The 27,786-nt window shown below is 45.0% G+C and overlaps 1 protein-coding gene across 6 annotated transcripts in view; it reads left to right on the forward strand.

Moving 5' to 3' along the window:
* tns1b (tensin 1b) overlaps positions 1 to 27,786 on the forward strand; it is a 662,464-nt gene that overhangs the window by 113,240 nt on the left and 521,438 nt on the right. Inside the window, exon 1 of one of the 6 annotated variants that reach the window (XM_078552750.1) lies at positions 7,728 to 7,988. The exons of 4 other annotated variants lie outside the window; for them this stretch is intronic. In XM_078552750.1, coding sequence (XP_078408876.1) covers positions 7,977 to 7,988 — 12 coding nt within the window. In that variant the 5' untranslated portion in view covers positions 7,728 to 7,976. Of the gene's footprint in view, positions 1 to 7,727; positions 7,989 to 20,607; positions 20,710 to 27,786 lie in introns of those variants that run through there. One more of the 6 variants, XM_078552746.1, reaches the window with a different exon arrangement.

Consider the following 27,786-nt stretch of genomic DNA (forward strand, 5'->3'; position numbering starts at 1 on the left):
TACCTATATTATTGTTTAAGATATTTGTTAGCAATTGGAATATGTCACTTTCAAATGAAAAATGGAATTGAATGGTATTATGATCGCTATTTCCAAGCAGATATTTTACTATGACATTACTTATTAACCTTGCTTCATTACACAATACTAGAAATAAGATAGCTTTAACCCAAGCCAGTTCTGTTATGTGCTGCTCCAAGAAACTATCACAAAAATATTCTACAAACTAATCTTCTAGACCATTCTTGCCATTTTGATTGTCCCAGTCTATTTGAAGATTAAAGTCCCCCACATTTATTACATTTACTTTGTTACAGGCTCCAATAAGTTCTTGTTTAATACTCTGCCCAATAGTATAACTACTGTTAGGGGGCCCACAAACTACTTCAGCCAGTGTTTTCTGACTCTCATTATTCCTAATCTCCACCTATACTGATTCTACTTCATGATCTTCTGAGGCCAGATCCTTTCTCACTCATGAACCTATGACATCCTTTACTATCAGAGCTACCCCTCCTCCTTTGCCATTCTGTCTGTCTTTCCAAAATATTGTGTATCCTGGAACATTTACTTCCGAACCTTGATCACTTGTAATCATGTTTCTGTGATGGGCGATTAGATCCAAATCATTTATCTCTATTTGTGCTACCAATTCATCTATCCTATTGCAGATGCTTTGTGCATTCAGATAAAGAACCTTTAATTTCATGTTTTTACTTCTTTTCCATACAATGACCTTATTTGCTGATGTACATTTTTCATTAAGCTGCCTGAATTTTCCTGCCCCACTCTGCTTGTCTTTACCCACATCATTATACTGTTTCGATACCTCGACCTTTCACTTTGGATTTCTAAGTATCCCTTCACCTAACCCCCTCTGTTAGTTTAAAACCCTGTTCACAGCGTTAGTTGTATGATTAGCCAGGGCACTGGTCCCAGCTCGGTTCAAGTGGAGCCCATCCTAATGGAATAACTCACTTTTTCCTGAGTACTGACGCCGGTGCCCCATGAATAGGAACCCCTTCTTCCGCACCACACTTTGAGCTACTTGTTTAATTCTCTAATCTGTTTGACTCTATGCCAGTTGGCATGTGGCTGAAGTAACAATCCTGAGATGATTGCCTCTGATGTTCTGCTTTTTGATTTAGACCCGATTCCTCAAATTCTCTTAGCACATCAATCTTGGTTCTACCTATGTCACTGGTTCCCACATGGACCACGACAACTGGATTCTCCCCCTCCCACTCCCAAGTTCCTCTCCAGCAGTGAGGAGATGTCCTTAACCCTGGCACCAGGCAGGCCACAGAACCTTCAGAACTCCCTGTCGCGGCTGCAGAGGACAGTATCTATCCCCCCGACTATTCTGTCCCCAATCACTACCACATTCCTCTTCATTCCCCCCACTTGAACATAAGAACTAGGAGCAGGAGTAGGCAATTTAGCCCCTCAAGCCTACCCTGCCATTCAATACGATCATGGCTGGTCTTATTTCGGCCTCAACTCCAATTTCCCACCCTCTCGCCATAACCTTTCAACCTGTTACTAATTAAAAATCTATCTCCTCCTTAAATTTATTCAGTGTCCCGGCATCCACTGCACTCTGCGGTAGTGAATTCCACAGATTCACGACCCTTTGAGAAAAGTAATTCCTCCTTATCTCTGATTTAAATCTACCGCCACTTAGCCTAAAACTATGGCCTCTTGTTCTAGAATGCCCCACAAGGGCAACCGCCCCACACCCACTCAACATCTACTTTGTCTATCCCCTTTAGCATCTTATATATCTCAGTTAGATCTCCTCTGATTCTTCTAAACTCCAGCGAGTATAGGCCTAAACTGCTCAATGTCTCCTCATAAGACAAGCCCCGCATCTCTGGAATCAATTTAGTGAACCTCCTCTGAACCGCCTCCAATGCAACTACATCCTTCCTCAAGAAAGGGGACCAAAACTGTGCATAGTACTCCAGGTATGGTCTCACCAATGCCTTGTACAGTTGCAACAACACTTCCCTATTTTTATACTCTATTCCTTTAGCAATAAATGCCAAAATTCCATTTGCCTTCCTTATTACCTGCTGTACCTGCATACTAGCTTTTAGCAATTCATACACGAGGACACCCAAATCCCTCTGCACTGAAGCATTCTGAAATTTCTCTCCATTTAAATAATAAGTCGCCTTTTTATTCTTCCGACTAAAATGGATAACCTCACACTTATCCACGTTAAACTCCATCTGCCAGATTTTGGCCCATTCACCTAATCTGTCAATATCCATTTGTAAATTTCTTATTTCTTCATTGCAAATTACTTTCCCACCTATTTTGGTGTCATCTGCAAATTTAGCTATAGTACCTTCTATCCTTGAATCCAAGTCATTAATACAGATTGTAAATAGTTGGGACCCAAGGACCTAACCCTGTGGCATCCCACTAGTTACAGCTTGCCATCCAGAAAAAGACCCATTTATCCCAACTCTCTGCTTTCTGTTGGTTAGCCAATCCTCTTTCCAAGCTAATATAATACCCCTAACTCCATGTGATCTTATCTTGTGTATTAATCTTTTGTGCGGCACCTTATCAAAGGCCTTCTGGAAGTCCAGATATACTACACCTACAGAATCCCCATTATCCACTTTGCTTGTCATATCTTCAAAGAACTCTAGCAAATTAGTCAAACACAATTTACTCTTCATAAAACCTTGCTGACTCTGATGGATTGCATTTTGACTTTTCAAATGCCCATTACTACCTCCTTAATAATTAATTCCAACAATTTCCCAATGACAGACGTTAAACTAACTGGTCTATAGTTTCCTACTTTCTGCCTCCCCCCCTTTTTGCATAAGTGCATTATATTAGCATTTTTCCAATCCACTGGAACCTTTCCAGAATCCAAGAAATTTTGGAATATTATAGCCAATGCATCCACTGGTATCCTTCACCATGGTACCGTGGTCAGTCCACTCACCCACCTTACAGTCCTTCTCCTCATCCACACAGGTAGCAAGCACCTCGTTCATACCTGTTGGATAGGGGCTGAGACTCCTCCATCGCTACATGCTGGTTTCCTACACCTGCCTGACTCACAGTCATATCCTCCTGTCCCTGACCATAGATCAATTCTAAAGTTCTGCCTATCCTAAGGGGTGCGACCACCTCCAGGAATAAAGTGTCCAGGTAACTTTCCCCCTCCCTGATGTATCTCAATGGCCGTAGTTCGGCCTCCAGATCAATGACTCTGAACCAAAGCATCTCAAGCCGTAGACAATTACTGCAGATGTGTTTGCCCTGGATCACACTGGTGTTCAGGAGGTCCTACATTCTGCAGTTGCACCACATCACCTGCCTTGCCATTTTATTTTGTGTTAGTGAATTAATTAATTATTTTTCCTTAATTAATTAATAACTAATAAACCATATAATTCCCAATAGCCTTTATTACCGCTAGTAGACCTTAACACCACCAATAAAACCTACAATTATTAATAAATAACACGCTTTTGAAAGATAAAGGAGCAAAATACTCAACAACCAATCACTCACCTGTTTCCCTGTGACCTCACACTTCGATTATTACTATCTCCTCTTGTGCTATTTTCAGACCTCTCTCTCTGTTACTGACACTGCTGCTCTCGCATTCTCTCGCTGTTAATGGCCCTGTTTCTCTCACAGTCTCTCAACTGTTAATGGTCTCACTACCCCATTGGGTAGGTGGGGATTGGAGGATATGAAGAGAAGGTGGTTAGGTGGGATTGAGGGATATAGGGAGAAGGTGGTTAGGTGAGATTGAGGGATATTTGGAGAAGGTGGGTAGGTGCGATTGAGAGATATGGGGAGAAGATGGGTAGGTGGGGTGTGGGATATGGAGAGAAAGGTGGGATTGAGAGAGATGGGGAGAATATGGGTAGGGAGGATTGAGAGATAGGGGGAGAAGGTGGATAGGAGAGTTTGAGATCAGTGGAACAGGGCTTAAACTGAAGGGCTAACCACCTCAATTTACCTGTGATCTGGGTTCCTGACGGAGACCTGCCCTAGTGGTCATTCCTCTCCCAAGATGTTGAGGAATCAGTTAAGTCTGATTCTCTATGGCTGTCTGCTCCAATGCTGCTGCAACTATTTGTGGCTGCTCGGGGACAGAATGTTTGTGGTTTCAATGTGAGATCCATGGGGAGCCATTACTGAGAAATTGTTTTCTGGAAATTAAATGACTGATTTAATTCTGTATTGACACAACTCAACCTCATCCGATGAAAATCAGACTGAACATTTTGGTGACAACACATCTTTATTCTTATTGAGATTAACCCCTTACTGGCTCTCTGGACTATATTTAATTTGATCTGCAGATTGTCTTTTTCAATGGTTTACGCAATGAGTGGTGATGGAGGCTTTCACTGTTAGAATTAATTCTAGTTTGTTTTGCATTTTTTACAAGAAATTTGAATGTAAAGCAAAGACAGACTGACCTGAATTTCTATAGCATCATTCACCTCAGGACATTCCAAAGTACTTTACCACCAATGACGTACATTTGAAGTGTAGTTACTGTTGGAATGTAGGAAAAGCAGCAACCAATTTATGGACAGCAAGATCCCACAAACTGCAATGTGACAACGACCAGATCATCTATTTCTGTGGTGTTGATTGAGGGGTAAATATTGATGTGGGCACCAGGGTGATCTCGCCTGCTGCTCTTCAAAAAGTGTGATGGCATTGTTTCATGCGCCTGCAAGGTACTTGTCCTGGGAGTGTTTGATGTGGACAGTGTAGAGAGAGTTTTACTCTGTATCTAACTCCGTGCTGTACCTGTCCTGGGATTGTTTGATGGGGACAGTGTAGAGGGAGCTTTACTCTGTATCTAACCCTGTACTGTACCTGCCCTGGGAGTGTTTGATGGGGACAGTGTAGAGGGAGCTTTACTCTGTATCTAACCCCATGCTGTACCTGTCCTGGGATTGTTTGATGGGGACAGTGTGGAGGGAGCTTTACTCTGTATCTAACCCCTTGCTGTACCTGCCCTGGGAGCATTTGACGGGGACAGTGTAGAGGGAGTTTTACTCTGTATCTAACCCTGTGCTAATACTGGGTGCCTGATATGGGAAGTGCCCTGTATCTCAACATTGGCACTTTTACCTCAAGCTCAGAAACAAGTGCAGAAAAGAATGTGTTTTTTGAGTGTTGGACATTCCCATAGAGAGTTGCCTGGCAACAATAAGGTCTGCAATTTGTCCAATTTTATTTTTTCTCTTTTTTTCCAATCTGTTGCTTGTTTTCATGTTTTTCTTATCAGTAATTTACACTTCTCATCCCACGGAAAGTTCTGGAATGCCTGTTCCTCCTGTGGCACATTGCTAACCTCAGGTTGACTTAACACACAGGTCAGGAGATAAAGTCAGTCGGTGATTGTTCATCAGGAGTTTTACTCAGAGCAGGAGATGTCAAGAGAGACAAGGGAGTTTGTGACAAATTGTGTGAGATGAACTGGAAACTATAAGTGCAGGTTGCATTTGTTGTCTCTCCCATTCTCTGCACTTTTCCTAACCTTTCTACATCAGCAATCTCTCCATTCTATAACTGATCCCTGTGAGTCAATTTTAATCTAATCTGCCTGGCAGTGAATTCACTGGCAAGGACAAGGAAACCCAGCTGGAATTGTGAATGCTTCTAGGTTGTAGGGGAAAGCAGAGACAGAGGGAGGGGAGGAATGCCGCAGCTTGAGGGGAGTGAGGGAGAGGAGGAGTCAATTTGAGGGGAATGATGAAGGAGAGGAGTCCCACAGTTTGAGGGGAGTGAGGGAGGGATGTGTTGGCATAGTAGTATTATTACTGGACTAGTATTCCAGAGACCCAGGGTAATTCTCTCGGGGCCAGGGTTCAAATCTCACCATGTCAGATGGTGAAATTTGAATTCAGTAAAAATCTGGAATTAAAAGTCTGATGACGACAACTAAGAAACCGTTGCCGATTGTTGTAAAAACCCATCTGGTTCATTAATGCCCTTTAGGGAAGGAAATCTGCCTTCCTCACCTTGTCCAGCCTACATGTGACTCCAGAGCCACAGCAATATGGCTGGCTCTTAAATGCCCTCTGAACAAGGGCAATTAGGGATGGGCAATAAATGCTGGCCTAGCCAGCGGTGCCCACATCCCATGAATGAATTAAAAAAAAGAGTTTGGGATGAAATAATCAGTCCCGAGTCAGTCATTATTGCATATTTAATGAGGTGAAATTGTAGCATATCCTCGAAATAATATTGTAAATTGCTATAATTTACAAGCCCATGGGTTCTGGATCTGTCTGAAGTTCTGCTGTAAAAATTGCCGGCAACGTGCCTGCCTATCATCACTGGGGTATTTTTGGGGTCACTTGATATACAATAATCTTTGCTTCAAACTATTGTAGATGACTCCCTGTGCTCTTGCTGTGTTACAAAGTTCAGGAAATATATAGTGTGTCATGGGAACATTGGAATAATTCTCCAGTTTCCTTCAGATACAGATTTTACAGATGTCTTTGTAAGGTGTCTTGAATTTGCAAGGAATGCAGGAAGTGAAGGAGACCATTCAGCCCCTCGAATCTGTTCCACCATTTAAGTCAGATCATGTCTGACCTGAGTGTTAACCCTTCTACCCCTCTTTTCTCCATGACCGGAATTTTACAGCCCTGTTGCGGTGGGGACGGGGCTGTAAAATGCAGCAAGACATTCTAAACTCCATTGACTTGGCGGGATTTTAAAATCCTGCTGCCTTAAAATTCTGTCCCATATTCTTTGACCCACTTGCCCTTGAGTTCCTTTGCCTTGGGAGGTAAAAGTTATATTGACAACAGGCAATGTATTTTCTCAGTCAGAGACAGTCCTGAAGGTGGGATCTTTGCTGTGATCAAAGGTGTGGTATGAAGAATTGAGAATCTCCCAGTTTTGTTGCTGATTCCAAGTTTAGCCAGGATTCTCACCCTGGGTGGAGGTGCCCATCAGCTACTCTGTAAGGCAATGACAGGATTTCCTCCACTGTTCCCAGGTTTTATGGTGATCCACAGCTGGGCACAACGTGAAACATTCTGAGGTCCCATTCCACAGAAGGTGGAATCATTATGACCTTCGGGCCTGTCCATATCCTTCAGCTGGGCAGACATCGAAATACTGCAGCAAATCTCGCCTCCCCCACTCTTTCCTACCTCTCACTCCCTTCCCTCACCCTGTCTGTACTCCTCCCTCCCATCTCCCACCCTGCCTGTATCCCTCCTTTCCCTCACTCACCCTGCTCACATCTCTCCAGTGCACGTACCTGACCCTCCCACTACCAACTCCCCCCACCATCTGTACCCCTGCCCCTACCCCACCCCCACCCCCACCAGCCATATCTATCCCTCCTTTCCCCCCCCCTCACTACCCAGTCTCCACCCTGCTCCCCCATCGCCCATACCACTCAACTCTCCCTCCCTAAGAGTAGAGATGAGTCCCACAGTTTATAGGAAGATTGAGGGAGGCCACGGGAAGGAATTGAGTGGGAGACTGTTATTATTCTGACGTTGTGTCAGTCTTCAAGAGGAATTGTTTACTGTGCTGTGTGTCAGACTGTCAACACTGCTCTGACCTGCTGCTATACCAAGCATTCGGTAAATGATTGACCAGCTTGGAGATTGTTGGCATGACTGAAACATTCTTTGGGTATGGAGGGTGAACTTTGACTCTCATCATGCTTACCTCAAGCTTGCCAATAACACTTGTCCCTGGTATAAATTGGTTGGCATCACTCAGCATGTTTTAGTGCTCATGTGTGCTTTCCATTTTGTTGTTGTTTGTAAATCATTTGCTCTTTGTTTATGAAAAATAAATAAGCAATTGTGAGTGTCAATGGGCCCTGAGCCCTCAGAGGCTGAAAAAGGAGGAAGTTATGAAACAGAGCTCACGGCTGCGATTTACTGCTCGCATTTCAGAGCATGAGGTCTGAGGCTGCTCACATCTGACAGACAGGGATGCCATTGACTGTGAGTACCCAGTAATGCAAGAGAGAGGTAGGAGGGCCAGACGTATGAGGCAGGGAGGAGTCTGAGGGTGAAGAGGGAGCATGTGCGCGATTGTGAGCTTGGGGAGTGATAGTGAGGAGGTGAAGAGTGAGGGTGAGGAGTGAAAGTGGGAGCGAGTGTGAAGTGGAGGGAGTGAGAAGGTGAGGGCAGTGAGGCTAGGGGAGTGATTGGGGAGTTCCTGCAATCATTGGTTGATTTCCAATGTGAGAATGGTCAGCCTGTTTCCTGTGATTTTTGTTTGTTTTGTGTTTTCACCCTTTTCCATCTGTTTTCATCAATGCACTGACTCTCATTAAGAGTGCTCGGTGGGAACTCTCATGCGGAGTCAGAAACTGGGGATTGAAGCAAAAGTTCAGAAACGTGAGCAAAATCCTGCTTGATGCTCCCAGAGCACTACTGAGGGAGTGTGGCACTGTCAGGGTCAGTACGAGGGAATGCTGCACTGTCTGAGGGTCAGCACTGAGGGAGTGCTGCATTGTCTGTGGGTCAGTACTGAGGGAGTGCTGCTCTGTCAGAGGGGCAGAACTGATGAATTGCTGCACTGTTGGAGGGTCAGTACTGAAGGGTGCTCTGCAGTGTCGTAAGGTCAGTACTGAGGTAGCTCTGCACTCTTGGAAGTTTAGTGCTGAGAGAGGCTGCACTGTCGAATGGTTAGTACCGAGGGAGTGCTGCACTATTGGAGGGTCAGTACTGAGGGAGTGCTGCACTGTCAGAGGGTCAGTACTGAGGGAGTGCTGCTCTGTCAGAGGGGCAGAACTGATGAATTGCTGCACTGTTGGAGGGTCAGTACTGAAGGGTGCTCTGCAGTGTCGTAAGGTCAGTACTGAGGTAGCTCTGCACTCTTGGAAGTTTAGTGCTGAGAGAGGCTGCACTGTCGAATGGTTAGTACCGAGGGAGTGCTGCACTATTGGAGGGTCAGTACTGAGGGAGTGCTGCACTGTCAGAGGGTCAGTACTGAGGGAGTGGTACACTGTCGGAGGGTCAGTACTGAGGGAGTGCTGCACTGTCAGAGGGTCAGTACTGAGGGAGTGCTTCACTGTCGGAGGGTCAGTACTGAGGGAGTGCTGCACTATCGGAGGGTCAGTACTGAGGGAGTGCTGCACTGTTGGAGGGTCAGTACTGAGGGAGTGCTGCACTGTCGGAAGGTTGGTACTGAGGGAGTGCTGCACTGTCGAAGGGTCAGTACTGAGGAAATGCAGCACTGTCAGATGGTCAGTACTGGGGAAATTTGTTGAATGATAACATTTTGACAGGGGCTAGAGTCATTCCCACTGTGGCTCAGCCGATATCTGCTGGTGATGATGCTGTGAGTCTCATGATTCCGTGCAAATCAGTCACAAGGTTTTAAATGCCTGTATTTTTTGGACCCCCCTGGATTTGTGAAGTTATTGTTGCTATGGTGTTGATAAACAGACACCTATATAGTGACTTTTTATCAGTCAGATTGCACCCTTTTGAAAGCTGCTCTGGGAATGTCCTCGCTATTTCCCTCCCTTGGTCTCGACATGCTCAGAGAGTGTTCTGTAGCTCTGAACCACTTCTCTGCCCAGCCTGGATATTGTCTAGATCTTGCTGCTTTGGTCAAGGACTGCTTCAGTGTCTGAGGAGTTGCGAATGGTGCTGAACATTGTGAAATCATCAACGGACATCCCCGCTTCTGACCTTATGATGGAAGGAAGGTCATTGATGAAGCAGCTGAAGATGGTTGGGATGAGGACACTAACCTGAGGAACTCCTGCAGTATTGTCCTGTCCTGCAGAACTGGGCCCCTTCCCTCCTGTCCTCTCTGATATCTCTCCGTGGGGAGTGGAGGTGAGCCCTCAGGGGGTTGGGGTAAGGGGTTTAGGTGTCTTGATGGAGAGGCTGGGTTGGGATAGGGAGCACTTGCGATGGTGCCCAAAGTGGAAAGGGGGCTATGATGGAGGCCCCCTGACCATTTCCACCCGAGGTGTGAGCAGGGTGACATGCCAGCTACCTTCCTGCTGTTGAAACTCTCCTGTCAGCCTCAAAATTGAGACCAGGCAGGAAGTGGCAAGGCTTATATTGGCGCAAGGGTCCCCCTCGACCTCGCTTTCCCCTCATAAAATTGTGGGCAGGTCATTGGTGAGGGGGAGGGCAGCGGGGGGAGGCTACCTGCTGAATTTTACACCCCACCCACCTGAAGCCTGCAAATCCGCTGGCAAGAGCTATAAAATTATGCTTGTAGTGAGTGTCCTGCTGAGTAACCAGGTTAAGTTTCTAAGTGTGGGGCACTTTGAAAATCTCAATGCAATCAGGCAGAGTCAACATGGTTGTACGAAAGGGAAATCATATTTGACTAAATTGTTGGGAGTTGTTTGAGGAAATAACAAGCAATGTGGATAAAGGGGAACCCATGAATGTGCTGTACTTAGATTTTCAAAAGGTGTTTAACAGGGTGCCACATAAAGATTACTACACAAAAGAAGAGCTCATGGTGGAGGGGGTGGCATATTAGCACAGAAAGGAGATTTGTTAGCTAACAAGAAACAGAGAGTAGTCATGAAGAGGTCATTTTTGGGTTGGCAAGGTGTGGCATGTGGAGTGCCACAGGGATCACTGCTTAGGCCTAAACTATTTACAATTTATATCAATGACTTGGTTGAAGGGCCATATGAAATAGGAGCAGTAGGCTATTCAGGCCCTTGAGCCTGCTCTGCCTTTCAGCGAGATCCTGGCTGATCTGATTGTGGCCTCTACTTTCCTGCCTACCCCCTACAACCTATGATTCCCTTGTGGGTACAGAATCTATCTAATTCAGCCTTAAAAATATTCAATGACCTGCCTCCACTGCTCCCTGGAGAAGAGAGTTCCAGATACTAGCGACCCTCAGAGAGAAAAAAATTCTCCTCATCTCCATCTTGAATGTTGTTCAGGTCTTGCTGCACATGGGCATGTGCTGCTTCAGTATCTGAGAAGTCATGAATGGTGCCGAACATTGTGCAATCATCAGCAAATATTCCCACTTCAGACCTTATGGTGGAAGCAAAGCCATTGATGAGCAGCTGAAGATGGTTGGGCCGAGGACACTACCCTGAGGAACTCCTGCAGTGATGTCCTGGGACTGAGATGATTGACCTCCAACAACCACAACCATCTTCCTTTGTGTTGGTATGACTCCAACCAGCAATGAGTTTTCCCCCTGATTTCTATTGACTCCAGTTTTGTGAAGGCTCCTTGATGCCACACACGGTCAAATGCTGCCTTTGAATGGAGGAGCAGGCTTGAGGTGCTGAATGACCTACTCCTGCTCCTAATTTGTATGTTTGTATGATAAGGAAGACATGGGTTCCATGACTCATTGGGTGGCACTCTCACCTCTGAGTCAGAATGGTGTTGGTTCAAATCCCACTCTAGAATCTGTGGACAATCAAGGCTGATAATTCCAATGCTATGCTGAGGGGATGTTGCACCGTCTTTCGGATGAGGCATTGAACCAAGGTCCTGTCTGCCCTCAGGTGGATGTAAGGATCCTATACACTATTTCGAGGAAGACTAGAGGAGTTCTCCCCGATGTCCAGGTCAATATTTATCTCTCAATCAACACTAAAGAAACAGATGATCCAGTCATTATCACTTTGCTGTTGGTGGAATCTTGCTTTGCACAGTTTGTCTGCTGTTTCGTACATTGTAACAGTGACGACACTTCAAGAAGTACTTAATTGGCTGTAAAGTGCTTTAGAATGCCTGGTGTTTGTACAAGGTGCTATATAAATGCAAGTTTTTTTAAATTTTATGCAAGTAGATTGGTTTTGAATGAGTTAAAATTGCATCCATTGTGTTTGCTTGCTGACAGAGATTTCCACTTAGTCTTCCTCTTGTTTGTGTGAATGATGAAAGGAGCACTTCAGCCGGCTCCTTTATAGACACGACTTTGCCCGAATGAAATGCACCATGTTTGGTCAACCTGGAAGATGAAATGTTTCACAGTTTAATTACCTAATTGGCCCCTAAACAGATTCAGTGACTTTGAGGCTGAAAGTGGCAGGTGTGTTTTCCCAGGAGGAGTGCGTGTCAGTCAATATAAGGGACAGCCCGATCTCACTGAGCAGTCACCAGCTTCTATTTGTTACTCCTTCCCCCTTGTCTTTCCTCATCAGCATCAATTAATTCTAACTCATTCCAATCGCTGGATTCTCCTGATTTGACTCTTTTTGCAGCAGTGATTTATACATGAAGCAAATTGGCTTGGCAGCATCCTGATCTTTGGAAATGTGCAGTGAAAGCATTGCCGCCAGTCTGAGAGGGGAGGATAAATAAAAACGGTGGCTGTGGATCATTGAAAAAGGACAAAATGTTTCCCTCAAATCAGCCAGCAATGATGGGTTCAAATCCCACTCTAGAGGCTTGAGCCTAAAATCCAGGCTGACACACCCAGTGCAGCATTGAGAGAGCGCTGCAATGTCGGAGGATCAGTTCTGAGGGAGTGCTGCAGTGTCGGAGGGTCAGCACTGAGGGAGTGCTGCACTGTCAGAGGGTCAGCACTGAGGGAGTGCTGCACTGTCAGAGGGTCAGCACTGAGGGAGCGGTGCAGTGTCAGGGGGTCAGCACTGAGGGAGCGGTGCAGTGTCAGAGGGTCAGCACTGAGGGAGCGGTGCAGTGTCAGAGGGTCAGCACTGAGGGCGCGGTGCAGTGTCAGAGGGTCAGCACTGAGGGAGCGGTGCAGTGTCAGAGGGTCAGCACCGAGGGAGCGGTGCAGTGTCAGAGGGTCAGCACCGAGGGAGCGGTGCAGTGTCAGAGGGTCAGCACTGAGGGAGTGGTGCAGTGTCAGAGCGTCAGCACTGAGGGAGCGGTGCAGTGTCAGAGGGTCAGCACTGAGGGAGCGGTGCAGTGTCAGAGCGTCAGCACCGAGGGAGCGGTGCAGTGTCAGAGGGTCAGCACTAAGGGAGTGGTGCAGTGTCAGAGCGTCAGCACTGAGGGAGCGGTGCAGTGTCAGAGGGTCAGTACTGAGAGAGTAATGTATTGTCAGAGGAACTGTATTTCAGGTGAGACGTTAAACTAAGGTTCCATCTGCTCTCTCAGGTGGATGTAAAAGATCCCATGGTACTATTTTGAAGAAGAGCATGAGAGTTGTCCCCAGTGTCCTAATCAATCTTTAACCCTCAGACAGCATATTTAAATAAACATGATCTGGTCATTCAGCTGATTGTTTATTTGAAGTGGTTCTTACGGGGCTATTCCAGACAGGAGCATTTCTCTGATGATTACTCTCACTCAAGTTTGAGCTAGCCAGACCTCTCAGACACTTGTTTGGGTCTGAAGAATTGATCTATCTCTCCATCAAGGAAAGGAATCAGCAAAGAATATTCTTCCAGATAGCAGTCTTCACTAAGCATCAACTAGGTTATACATTTCCCAAAATAATAAGGGCCTAGAGGTCTCAATAATGTCTCTCCCCATCTAAGAGTATACAGAGAGGGATTCTTGGAGTTGTATATAGAACACTACTTGAGACTATATATATACGGGAGAATGGGCTTGAGAAACTTATCAGCCATGATTGAATAGCAGAGCAGACTCGATGGGCCAAATGGCCTGATTTCTGCTCCTATGTCTTATGGTCTTATTTACTAATTTAAAATTTATGAAAGAACTGGTGCAGACACTATGGGCTGAATGGCCTTTTTCTGAGCCGTAACTTTTCTTTGGTTCTATGGTTCTAACCAAACATTCAATATACTCATCGACACCAACACCCATCTGGGACCCTCCACCCCTGCTTGTCCCTCCGTCCTCACCCCATCTTCCAATTCAAGCCCCAGCCGCGTATTCACTATACCCCCTGACCTTCCCCTCTCCGATGCTGAACGTTCAGTGCTCAGCAAAGGACTTAGTTTCATACCCTTACGCCCTCATCTCAATGAATTTCGGGCTCGGCATGATGCTGAACTCTTCTTCCGCCGTCTTCGTCTCCGTGCTCACTTCTTTGGGCAGGAGTCCTCTCCCCGTTCAACGGATCCTTTTACCCACCTCCAATATTCTCCCTCCACTTGGACCCCTCCCTCTGGATTCTTACCTTCTCTTGATCTTTTCATTGAGAACTGTCGGCGTGACATTAGCCGTCTCAATTTCTCTGCTCCTCTCACCCATTCTAATCTGTCTCTCTCTGAACTCACTGCACTCCGTTCTCTCAGGTCCAACCCCAACATTGTCATCAAACCCGCTGACAAGGGTGGTACTGTTGTTGTCTGGCGCATTGACCTCTACCTCGCGGAGGCTGAGCGTCAACTCGCAGACATTTCCTCCTACCTCTCCCTGGACCATGACCCCACCACAGAACATCAAGCCATTGTTTCCAGGACTGTCACTGACCTCATCTCCTCTGGAGATCTTCCTCCCACAGCTTCCAACTTGATAGTCGCCCAACCTCGGACGGCCTGCTTCTACCTCCTACCCAAAATCCACAAACAGAACTGTCCTGGCAGACTGATCGTGTCAGCCTGTTCCTGCCCCACGGAACTCATTTCTCGTTATCTTGACTCCCTTCTCTCTCCCCTTGTCCAGTCGCTTCCCACCTACATCCGTGATTCCTCTGACACCTTACGTCACATCAACAATTTCCAGTTCCCTGGCCCCAAACGCCTCCTCTTCACCATGGATGTCCAATCCCTCTACACCTCCATCCCCTACCAGGATGGTCTGAGGGCCCTTAGCTTCTTCCTTGAACAGAGGCCCCAACAATCCCCATCCACCACTACTCTCCTCCGTCTGGCTGAACTTGTTCTCACACTGAACAATTTCTCCTTTAACTCCTCTCACTTCCTCCAAATAAAAGGTGTGGCTATGGGTACCCGCATGGGCCCCAGCTATGCCTGTCTCTTTATGGGGTATGTGGAACATTCCTTGTTCCAGTCCTACTCCGGCCCCCTCCCACAACTCTTTCTCCGGTACATCGATGATTACTTCGGTGCTGCTTCATGCTCTCGTCGGGACCTGGAAAAATTTATTAATTTTGCTTCCAATCTCCACCCCTCCATCATCTTCACATGGTCCATCTCTGACACTTCTCTTCCCTTCCTTGACCTCTCTGTCTCAATTTCTGATGATAGACTGTCCACCAATATCCATTACAAGCCTACCGACTCCCACAGCTACCTCGACTACAGCTCCTCACACCCCGCTTCTTGTAAAGACTCCATCGCATTCTCTCAGTTCCTTCGCCTCCGTCGCATCTGTTCTGATGACGCTACCTTCAAAAACAGCTCCTCTGACATGTCCTCCTTCTTCCTTAACCGAGGTTTTCCATCCACGGTCGTTGACAGGGCCCTCAACCGTGTCCGGCCCATATCCCGCGCATCCTCCCTCACGCCTTCTCCTCCTTCCCAGAAACATGATAGGGTCCCCCTTGTCCTCACTTATCACCCCACCAGCCTCCGCATTCAAAGGATCATCCTCCGCCATTTCCGCCAACTCCAGCATGATGCCACCACCAAACACATCTTCCCTTCACCCCCCCTGATGGCATTCCGTAGGGATCGTTCCCTCCGGGACACCCTGGTCCACTCCTTCATCACCCCCTACTCCTCAACCCCCACCTATGGCACCTCCCCATGCCCACGCAGAAGATGCAACACCTGCCCCTTCACTTCCTCTCTCCTCACCGTCCAAGGGCCCAAACACTCCTTTCAAGTGAAGCAGCATTTCACTTGCATTTCCCCTAACTTAGTCTACTGCATTCGTTGCTCCCAATGTGGTCTCCTCTACATTGGAGAGACCAAACGCAAACTGGGCGACCGTTTTGCGGAACACCTGCGGTCTGTCCGCAAGAAAGACCCAAACCTCCCTGCCGCTTGCCATTTGAACACTCCACCCTGTTCTCTTGCCCACATGTCTGTCCTTGGCTTGCTGCATTGTTCCAGTGAAGCCCAACGCAAACTGGAGGAACAGCACCTCATCTTCCGACTAGGCACTTTACAGCCTTCCGGGCTGAATATTGAATTCAACAACTTTAGATCTTAAACTCCCCCTCCCCCCATCCCCACCCCGTTTCTCCCCACCCCCCCTTTTTTCTTCAATAATTTATATAGATTCTTCTTTCCCCACCTATTTCCATTATTTTTAAATCTAAAACTAAAACCTTGTTAGTCTTTCCACCCCACCCCCACTAGAGCTGTACTTTGAATATCCTGTCTTCCATTCTTAATTAGCACTTTTCTCAGACAAATATCACCACCTTCAACACCTCTTTGACCCTTTTGTCTGTGACATCTTTTGATTATCTGCTCATCTCCACAATCACCACACCCTCAATGTGTCTCTCCCACCCCTCCCCCACCCACCTTAAATCAGTTTATATTTCTCCCTTCTCCTAACTATGCTTCAGTTCTGCCGAAGGGCCATGAAGGCTCGAAACGTTAACTGATTTCTTCTCCGCCGATGCTGCCAGACCTGCTGAGTTTTTCCAGGTAATTCTATTTTTGTTTTGGATTTCCAGCATCCGCAGTAGCTTTTAGCTTTTTGTTTTTATTCAATATACTTAGCCACTTAAAGCATATTGTAAAATTAAAGATTATTAAAAAGATGGTAAACAATCTCCTTTCTAATATAGAAACAAAAAGTTCAACCTCTACAATGTTACTGCAAAATTACTTAGAATATCCATCAAAATCTAAAGTGTTACCTTAAATTCCCCACGTAACATGCTGCCTACTCAGCTGGATATCTCTCCTCAATTAAGAGTAGAAGTATCTGACTATGCATTTGGCACCTTTACCATGAGAAGCTTTGGGGAGGATTCCAATAGTTCTGAACTTTCAATGCTGAAGTTCCTAATTTTTTACTGTTTCTAACCTGATTAACTCATATTTTGCAAATGTGGATGTTACCTCTCTATGTAGCGTCATCCCTTTTTCATTATCCTTATAAGGCCATATCATTCACTATTACTGGTGAAATTCTAAACTATTTAATTGTTGAGAATTCTGTTATCATGAAGTTGTGAGCTTTTATCTGGCCAAAAATGTTTGTAATGTCTTACAGTAACAATTACTATAACTCCTGTTTATTTGTTTCTTAAAATTAGAATTGTATCTTATTCGTAAAAGGATTTTAAACTTTACAAAGAACGGTCAAAAAATTGCCAGTTTCGGTCTGTTTTCTTGGTTCAACCAGAGGCTACATTCACATAGCATTTGTTTCTTTGTAAAGGTTATGTATAATGTTCCACTTCTGTGATTGACCATTTATAAGTGAATTGATAATGTTTCACAAGATATCTACGATGTCTGCTTCTACCTTGTACCAGTTTCTTAAATTCTTTTCTCAACCTTACACCATTAGAGTCTCCATGTCACAGACAAACTGGACGTGCTTTATATCATAAAGGAATATTAATATCTGTTATTATTTTTAACATTCCTTTTGCTAACAGCTACGTAATCAGGATTATTTAAAATAGATAAAAGCAAAATATTGCGGGTGCTGGACACCTGAAACAAAAACAGAAAATGCTGGAAAAGCCCAGCAGGTCTAACAGCATCTGTGGAGAGAGAAACAGAGTTAATGTTTTGAATCCGTATGACCCTTCTTCTTAAAATAGAACCTGCATATTTTGTTCTTATCGTATTAGTGTGTACCATGCACCTTACATTCAAAGAGCTTTTAAAAACATTCCAATGCCATAGATAGACTCTTAGCAGAATTAGGCAATGGACATATGTTTTAAGTCAGTGCTGTGTATAGCAGAAATATCTGGATGAAAACTTTAACCCTTCTCTGCTTTTCAAGGAAGTGACAATTTATTTGTACTAAGGGAACCTTTGTATTTGTATTAAGGGAGTTTTTACTTCTAAAATGTAATGTCCTAATTATATCTGAATCCTACCTAATTATCTCTATAGCCCTAATTATATCCATATTCCTTCACATATTGGACCATGCTGAATGCAAATGGACTGCTGTGATTACGTTCAGTGACAGTGCTTCATGTATAAATGAAAGTTTTTCTTTAAACCAACAGACAATTTAACATTGAACATGTGCACAAACAATTTCCAGTATCAAATAAGGCATTATAACTTTGGTAAATAAAATAATAACAAGTCACAGTTTCAAAAAGGGCCAGAAATTCAGGGTGTTGAGACCATCGGTAATCAAACCTGTTAGATTGTTCAATGTCATTGGGAACTGTAAAAAATATAGTTATGCATGAAGTTCTCTTGTATTTCTGTGGCAAATTCTGTGGCCTCTTTTCACCATGTATGAAGGGTTTTGATATAGTAAATAAAAAGAAACTGCTTCCAGTGGCAGGAGGGTCAGTAACCAGGCCCCAGATAATTAGAAAAAGAACCAGAGGTGGGTGAGAAGATTTTTTCACACAGCAGGGTGCTGTGATCTGGAATGTTCTGGATGAAACTGGGATCGAAGCAGACTCAGTAGTCATTTTCAAAAGGGAATTGGATAAATACTTGAAAAGGAGAAACCTGCAAGGTTATGGGGAAAATAGCAGGGGGAATGGGACTAACTGGATAGATCTTTCATAAGAGCCGTCACAGGTACAATGGGCTGAACGGCTTCCTTCTGTATGCCAACATTTTATGATGCCATTTCAAACTTCCTATTTTCAGCTGAACCAATGGACTATTGTGAAGCTGACAGCAGTCAGTACATGTGGGCCCAGAGGCACTAGATCTCCTTTCAGCACAATGTACATCAAGGTACAAATGATCCAAGGCTGCCGACTAGTCCCAAAGGATCCCAATCGAACATTTAAACCTTCCAAGAATACATTTTGCCTCTTTCACTGAAAGTAAAGGAGATAAGCTGGTAATGGAGAGCGAGGGAATGGCAGAGAAATTGGGGTTGAATTTCAGTAGGGATTTCTCAATTATTCTGCGGATTCTCTGCCAAAGATAGGAGGAGTGATCTTGAAAACTTGCACAGGGTATTGATTGATTAAAGGTGTGTGTGGTTAGAGTGTTACTTAATGATAGTTGGGACTAAGGAATGCTCTGAAACTGGAGGTGGGTTTATCATCGATGGCTTACATTCAAGGATCCTGTAGGGATGATGGAAAGAATGAGTGGAGGTCTGACAGTAATTTTCCAGAATTCTGTGGTAAAGGAACTTGTGGAACTGTTCAGAAAAGATAGGGATAAGGAAATTACCGGCCTTTTAGCCTCACTTTTTAAAAACATTATTCTTGGGATATAGGTGTTGCTGACAAGGCCAGCATTTATTGCTTAGCCCTAGCTCCCCTTGAAAAGGTGACAGTGAGCTACCTTCTTGAACTGCTGTTTGAAGAGGTTTTATATACTGAGTGACTTCTCAGGGCAGTTAGGAGTCAACCAGGTTGCTGTGGGACTGGAGTCATACATAGGTCCAGACTGGGTGAGGATGTCGGGTTTTCTTCCCTCAAGGACATTAGTGAACCAATTGGGTTTCTATGACAATCATGGTCGGTTTCACGGAGTCCAGCTTTTTATGTCCAGGATTCAAATTTTTATATTGCTATAGTGGTATTTGTCCATGTTACTAGTCCAGGTTACTGGGTAACTAGTTTAGATTACTGAGTTACTAGCAGGGATTTGGGCAAGAGATGCTGAGCAGATTCCACTCTGAGGGGGCAAACATTTGAGGGGGTCTTCCCTGAGATCCTCCTGCACCTTACTCACTGACCAATCTTGAAGCATGAGCTTGATCAGAGTCAACAATGGAGGGTATCACAGCTGAACCTAATTTGATAGCCACACACATCCCAGCATGCATACACTCACTCTCTCCCTCATTGACACACACTCTCACTGACTCTCTTTCTCATACACACTCTCACACCCTTAAACACACGCCTTCACTTACTCAAACACACACACATATTCACACTCACATAGGCACAAACTCTCACTCACTCACAGACACCTCCCACTCCCCACAGACTCACTGGATAGTGATCAGGAGCTGGCTGATTCCAACCCCCGCCCCCTTAACTCAGAGGCACTGAGGCCAATTGTTGACAACTCTCCTGCATTGAGATCCGTAGACTTAGCACGAACTGGGACCACACTGAGCTTGGCCAGGGAGACCACCCCCCACCCCCGCCCCCGCCCCCCTCTGTTTTCAAAACTCCAACTCCATTCCTTGCGAATATTTATTTCAAATTCCAATCCGATCCTTTCTCAGCATCGAAAAACAGTGGAGGCAACTGAGCGGTTGATGAATTGCTGCTTATTTTAAATCGATACCTGTGAGCGTAACATACCAGGAGAGCAGATCTCCTGGCAGGAGTAGCTTCAAGCAGCAGCAGCGAGTATTAATGATATTTTCTACTGAAATGGGGTTTAGCCCTGGCTAATGCGGCAGGGACCCTTCAGAGGGAGAGAGAAGGGAGTCATTGAAGCCTCTTTACACCCAGTGACAGCAACCCAGGAAAAATCCCCGCACTTCTCCCACCACTAAACTCTAACAGCAGGGTTATCGTTTGCTGGGATGAGGAGGAGACCAGACATTGAGAGAGAGAGAGAGAGACTTCACACAGGAGAAGAGGAGAGGTCTTTGCATCTCGGCAGCTTCTATCAGCCCGGCGGTTTCCTGAGGGAACCTTTGCTTCCGTTTAATTTAGGGAGAGGGGAGATTGTCCGGAATGAGTTGGTGTTTGGGTTCCCTGCTCACCTGGGGCAAGTACCTGTTATCCTGCATCATCCCCGTGCGACTGTGCATCTGGAGGCAGGTAAGGCGGAGAGTGTGACACCACATTCACAATTCGCATGGTCTTCCCCCTACAACCTGCAGCCAGTGATTGGGAAGCTGCAGCATTGAAGCAGCCGCTCCCAGTGTTTGTATCACCAGGAAGATCAGATTGATTTTGCTGAATGGAACGGTGCGGTGTTTCATTGGGATATATATCCCGGTTCAGAAGAGATTCCCCTACAACTCCTGTATTTATACAAAACACCTTTCATCACCTCGGGACGCCCAAAAGCTCATTCGCAGCCGCTGAAGTACTTGTTGAATTGTAGTCACTGTGGTAACCTGGGAAATGCAAATTGCCAGACCCCACAAACTAAAACAAAATGCTAAAGCTAACAAACGGTTTTGCCTGTGGCTGAGAAATGAATGTTGTCCAGAACACAAGGGGGGACGGTCTTCTATTCAAAATTTGGTAAAGGGCCCTAGTGGAGTGTCCCCTAGAAAAGACAGTTCCTCCGACAGGGAAGCACTCCTCAGTACTGACACTCCAACATTATAACACAGCTGCATGTTATAGATACAGTAACAGGGTCTGGAGTGTGTTATCGATAATGTATTAGAGCCTGGAGTGTGCTATTAATAAGGTATCAGAGCCTGGAATGTATTATTGATAATGTATCAGGGACGAGAACTGGAGTATGTTATTGATAACGTGATCAGAGACTAGATTGTGCTATTAATAATGCATCAGACACTGGAGTGTGTTATAGATAATGTATCAGACTGGAGTGTGTTATAGTTAATGAGTGTGCTATAGATAATGTATCAGATTGGAGTGTATTATAGATAATATAACAGACTGGAGTGTGTTATAGATAAAGTATCAGAGACTGGAGTGTGTTATTGATAATGTCTTTAACATAATAAAACATTCAAGGCACTCCACAGGAACGCTAGGAAGCAAATCATGACACCGAGCCACATAGGATAAATTAGTCCAGATGACCAAAAGCTTGGTCAAAGTGCTAGGTTTTAAGAAGTGTCTTAAAGGAGGAAAGTGAGGTAGAATTGCAAAAAGAACTTTAGGGAGGGAATTCCAGAGCTTGGGTCCCAGGCAAGGCACATTCACCATTGTTGGAGCAATTATAATTGGGAATGCACAATAAGCCAGAATTAGAGGCATACAGATATCTCAGGGGCAAGAGGAGATTTCAGAGATAGGGAGGGGAAAGGCCAAGGAGAGATTTGAAACCAAGGATGAGAATTTTAAAATCAAGATGTTACTTGACCGGGAGTCGATGTAGGTCAGTGAGCATAGGGGTGGAAAGGGAATGGGACTTCTTGCGAGTTAAGACATGGGCAGCAGAGTTTTGGGTGGCTCAAAGTTTACAAAGGGAGACCAGTCAGAAGTGTGTTGGAATAATCGAATCTAGAGGTAGCAAAGGCATGAATGAGGGTTTCAGCAGCAGATGAACTGAGACGGAGGAAGTTGGGCAATATTACAGAGGTGGAATTAGGTGGTCTTACAATGGTCTTAGCAATGAGGTTGAAAGCTCATCTCTATCTCCACTATTCTATGGGGAAGAGAGAAAAAAGTTCTCTTCATCTTTGCCTTAAGTGGGAGGCCCCTTATTTTTAAATTGCATCCTGTAGTTCTAGCCTTTCCTATAAGGGATAACATCCTTTAGGCATCCACCATGTCCAGTCCCCTCTGGATCTTTATATGTTTCAATTAGATCACCTCACTTTCTTCTAAACTCCTGTTTAAACTTTTATCAGCTAACCCCTTATCCCAGGAATCAGTCCAATAAGTCTTCTCTGCACTGCTTCTAATGCAATTATATACTTTCTTTAATAAGGAGACCAAAACTGTACACAGTACTCCACACGTCATCTCACCAGAGCCCTGTACAACTGTAGGAAAACGTCCCAACTCATATTCCATTTCCTTTGCAATAGAAGCCGACATTCCATTTGCTTTCCTAATCGCTTGCTGTACCTGCATATCAGTTTTTTGCAATTCATGTATTTTTTTAATTCTTTCATGAGATGTGGGCATCACTGGCTGGGCTAGCATTTATTGCCCATCCCTAATTTCCCTTGAGAAGGTGGTGGTGAGCTGCCTTCTTGAACCTCTCCAGTCCATGTGATTTAAGTATATCCATGGTGCTGGGAGGGATTCCCAGGATTTTGACCCAGTGACAGTGAAGGAACAGCGATATAGTTCCTAGTCAGGATGATGAGTGACTTGGAAGGGAACTTGCAGGTGGTGCTGTTCATATGTATCCTTGTCCTTATAGGTGGTCGAGGTTGTGGGTTTGGAAGGTGCTGTCGAAGGAGCCTTGATGAGTTGCTGCAGTGCATCTTGTAGGTGGCACACACTGCTGTCATTGTGTGTCAGTGGTGGAGGGAGTGAATGTTGAAGGTGGTGGCTGTGGTGCTAATCAAGTGAGCTGCTTTGTCCTGGACGGTGTCCAGCTTCTTATGTTGTTGGAGCTGCACTCATCCAGGCAAGTGGGGAGTATTCCATCACACTCCTGACTTGTGCCTTATGGATGGTGGACAGGCTTTGGGGAGTCAGGAGGTGAGTTACCTAGGACACCCAGATTTGTCTGTACCAGAGTTCTGCATCTCTCTCCATTTAAATAATTTGCTGCTTTTCTATTCTTCCTGCCAAAGTGGACAAGTTCACATTTTCCCACATTATACTCCATCTGCCAAAATCCAAGTTGCTGTGGCAACAGACACTTATGTGCATGTTGTAGCTTGGAACAGTGGATGGGGTGGCTCAGACTGCAATTTCTTTCCATCACATGGCTGACTAGGAATCTCTCCTGCTCTTACCACCTGCCATTGACTTGTGTTGGAAGGATTTCCAGGTTGATACTCAACCTGTTTGGCCATGTTCTGAATGCATCTTCTTTGGCCACCAAGTCCTGGAATGGGACTCAAACCCAGACCTTCTGGCTCAGAGTGTGGGATGCTACGCACTGCACCACAAGAACTTCTTGCCCTGCTATACACTCTTTATTAATAGGTACCATTATTTTCCCTATGACAGATGTTAATCTAGCTGGCCTGTAGTTTCCTGCTTTTTGCCTCCTTCCTTTCTTGAATAGAGGAGTCACATTTGCTATTTTCCAATCTGATGGGACCTTTCCAGAATCTGGTGAATTTTGGAAATTCAAAATCAATGCATCTATCTCAGCAGCCGCTTCTTTTAAGATCCAAGGATGAAGTCCACCAGGACCTGGGGACATGTCAGTATTTGGTTCTAATACTTTTCTTAATACCTTTTCACTGGTGTTTGTAATTGTTTTAAGCTCCTCCCTCCTGTTTAGCTCTTTGATTTACTATTATTTCTGGGATGTTATTTGTGTCTTCTATAGTGAAGACAGGCACAAAATATCTATTCAATGCATCCACCATTCCCTTATTTCCCAATATTAATTCCTCAGACTCACTCTCTAGAGGACAAACACTCAATTTTGTTACTCTTTTCCTTTTTAAATACTTGTAGAAACTCTTACTATCTGTTTTTATATTTCTAGCTAGCTTTCTCTCATACTGTACTCTAATCTTTTTTTAGCCATTCTATGCTGGTTTTTAAATTTTGTCCAATCATCTGGTCTACCACTGATCTTTGCAGAATTGTATGTTTTTTCTTTCAAATTGATATTATCTTCAACTTCCTTAGTTGGCCACGAATGATGCATCCTTTCATAGGCCTGAATTTTTCACTCAGCAGGTGCGCGCATTCGGTGGGCCTGGAGTGGGTGGGAAATGGGCCCCCTGGCTGTGATTGGTCCCCCCGATTGCGATTTCACACCAGCTGACCAATTAGTGGCCAGCCAGTGTGAAATGAGCCCTGAGAAAGGCTCAGCACTGCCGGTGGGGGCAGGAAGAGGGCGGGCGCTGATGTCACCGTGCGTGATGGTGAGCACTTCCACTGAGCTCCCTGAGGGCAGACAGTTGCCCCAGGGAGCTGCAGACCTCCACAGAATAAACAAAACAACAAAAGTGCTGCGAAATATGTCCATGCAGCACAATTAGGCCCCTGAAAGCAAACCTCATTAAAAAAACAGTTCCCAGATATCTCTTTTTACTTTATTTCCCCATGGAGATTTCATCCTGCCCTGGATCGACATTTGAGTAAAAATGTAAAGGCCGCCTGACCGATTGGCCCGTCCACCAACCTAAGTAAAAGTGGATGGGCCATAAAAAAAATCACTTTCAATTGCCTCCTTAATGGGCTTAATTGCCCGTTTAATTGTCAGCGAGCGCACTTCCAACTGCTACGTGCCTGCCAAGCAAGTTATCGTGTGAGTGTGTGATGACATCAGGATGCTCGACCGATGTCATCTCGCGCTATTTTGCTGCCAGACAGGCCGGGCGCTCACCCGCCCGTGGGACAAAAAATTCTGGCCCTAGAGTCTTTTTTCACTGGAATGTATCTTTGCTGAATGTTATAAAATATCTCCTTAAATGTCTTCCACTAAATCTCAACTGAACTACCCCTTAACCCAATTTCCCAGTTCAATTTAGCCAGCTCTGTCCTCACACCCTTATAATTGCCTTTATTTAAGTTTAAAACACTAGTCTTAGACCAACTCTTCTCTCCATCAAACTGAATGCAAAATTAAATCATGTTACCTAGAGCTCCTTTACTGTGAGGTCATTAATTAATCCTGTCTCATTGTACATTGCCACGTCTAGAATATCCTTCTTTCTGCTTGGCTCTAGGACCTGCTGCTTTGAGAAACTCTCCTGTAAACACATTATGAACTCATCTTCAGGCTACCTTTGCCAATCTGATTCAACCAAATGTAGATTAAAATCACCCATGATTACCACCAGACCTTCCTCACAAGTCAATTGTTTCTTCCTGTATACTCTGTCCTACAGTGTGATTACTGTTAGGAGATCTGTAAATTACTGCCACAAGTGACTTCTTACATTTGCTATTCTTATCTCCACCGAAACTGATTCTACATTTTGATCTTTAGAACTAAGATCATCTCTCATTATTGTACTTACATCATCCTTAATCAACAGGCTACTCAACCACCTTTTCCTAACTTCCTGTCCTTTTGGAATGTCAAGTACCCTTGAATATTCAGGTCCCAGCCCTGGTCACCACTTGGAGGAAGCACTGAGGGTGGAAAGGGCGCAGAATGTACTCTGGATGGGGGACTTCAATGTCCACCAAGAGTGGCTCAGTAGAACCACTGACCGAGCTGGCTGAGTGCTAAATGGCATAGCTGCTAGACTGGGTCTGCGGCAGGTGGTGAGGGAACCAACAAGAGAGAAAAACATCCTTGACCTCATCCTCACCAACCTGCCTGCCGCAGATGCATCTGTCCATGACAGTAACAGTAGGAGTGACCACCGCACAGTTGTTGTGGAGACAAAGTCCTGCCTTCACATTGAGGATACCCTCCATCGTGTTGTGTGGCACTATCGCTGTGCTAAATGGTATAGATTTTGAACAGATCTAGCAACTCAAGACTGGGCATCCATGAGGGGCTGTGGGCCATCTAGAAGGACGAGGGCAGCAGATGGGAACACCACAACCTGGAAGTTCCCCTCCAAGTCACTCACCATCCTGACTTGGAAATATATCGCTGTTCCTTCACTGTCGCTGGGTCAAAATCCTGGAACTCCCTCCCTAACAGCACTGTGGGTGTACCTTCACTACATGGATTGCAGCGGTTCAAGGAGGCAGCTCACCATCACCTTCTCAAGGGCAACTAGGGATTGGCAATAAATGCTAGCCCAGCCAGTGAAGCCCACATCCCATAAATGAATAAGAAAAAATGACCCCGCCTCCACCGCCTTCTGGGGCAGAGAATTCCAAAGTTGCACAACCCTCTGGAAAGAAAAATTCTCCTCAGCTCTGTCCAATTAGGGCGACCCCTAATTTTAAAACAGTGCCCCCTAGTTCTGGATTCGCCCACAAGAAGAAACATCCTTTCCACGTCCACCTTGTCAATACAGTTCAGGATCTTGTATACTTCAGTCAAGTCACCCCTCACTCCAGTGAAAGCAAGTCCAGTCTGTCCAACCTATCTTCATAAGACAACCCACTCAGTCTAGGTATCAATCTAGTAAACCTCCTGTGAACCACCACCAATGCACTTATACCCTTCTTTAAATAAGGAGACCAAAACTGCACACAGTATTCGAGATGTAGTCTCATCAATACCCAGTATAACTGAAGCTTAACATTCTTACTTTAATGTTCAATCCCTCTCGTAATAAAAAATAGCATTCCATTCGCCTTCTTGATTACATGCTGTACCTGCATACTAACTTTTAGTGACTCATGCACGAGAACACCAAGATCCCTCTGCACCTCGGAATTCTGCAGTCGATCTCCGTCGAAGTAATGCTCTGCTTTTTTATTCTTCCTGCCAACGTGAACAACTTCACATTTCCCACATTATACTCCATCTGCCAGATTTTTGCCCATTCACTCAGTTTATCAATATCCATTTGCAAACTCTTTATGTCTTCTTCACAACATACTAACCTATCTTTGTGACATCTCCAAATTTAGCTTCCAGGCCTTCACTCCCCTCATCTAAGTCATCGATGTAAATTGTAAAAAGTTGAGGCCCCAGCACAGACCCCTACAGGACTCCACTCATCACATCCTGCCAATCAGACAAAGACCCATTTATGCATACTGTTTTCTGCCAGCCAGCTTTCTATCCAGGCTAATATGTTACTCCCTACACTATGGCCCTTTATTTTCCTCAATAACCTTTGATGTACCACCTTATCAAATGCTTTCTGGAAGTCCAAGTACAGTACATCCACAGGCTCCCCTCTATCACCGCACATGTTGCTCCTTTAAGGAACTCTAATAAATTGGTTAAACATGGTTTCCCTTTCATAAAACCATGCTGACTCTTCCTGATTACCTTGACCTTTCTAAGTATCTAGCTATAACCTCTTTAATGATCAACTCTAGCACCTTCCCCACAACAGATGTCAAGCTAACTGGCCTAGAGGTTCCTGTTTTCTGCCTCCCTCCTTTCTTGAAGAGAGATGTTATATTTGCTACTTTCCAGTCTGATGGAATCTTTCCAGAATCTGGGGAATTTTGGAAAAT

Source organism: Cetorhinus maximus, chromosome 11 (genome assembly GCF_964194155.1).
Source record: "Cetorhinus maximus chromosome 11, sCetMax3.hap1.1, whole genome shotgun sequence".
Classification (NCBI taxonomy): Eukaryota; Metazoa; Chordata; class Chondrichthyes; order Lamniformes; family Cetorhinidae; genus Cetorhinus; species Cetorhinus maximus.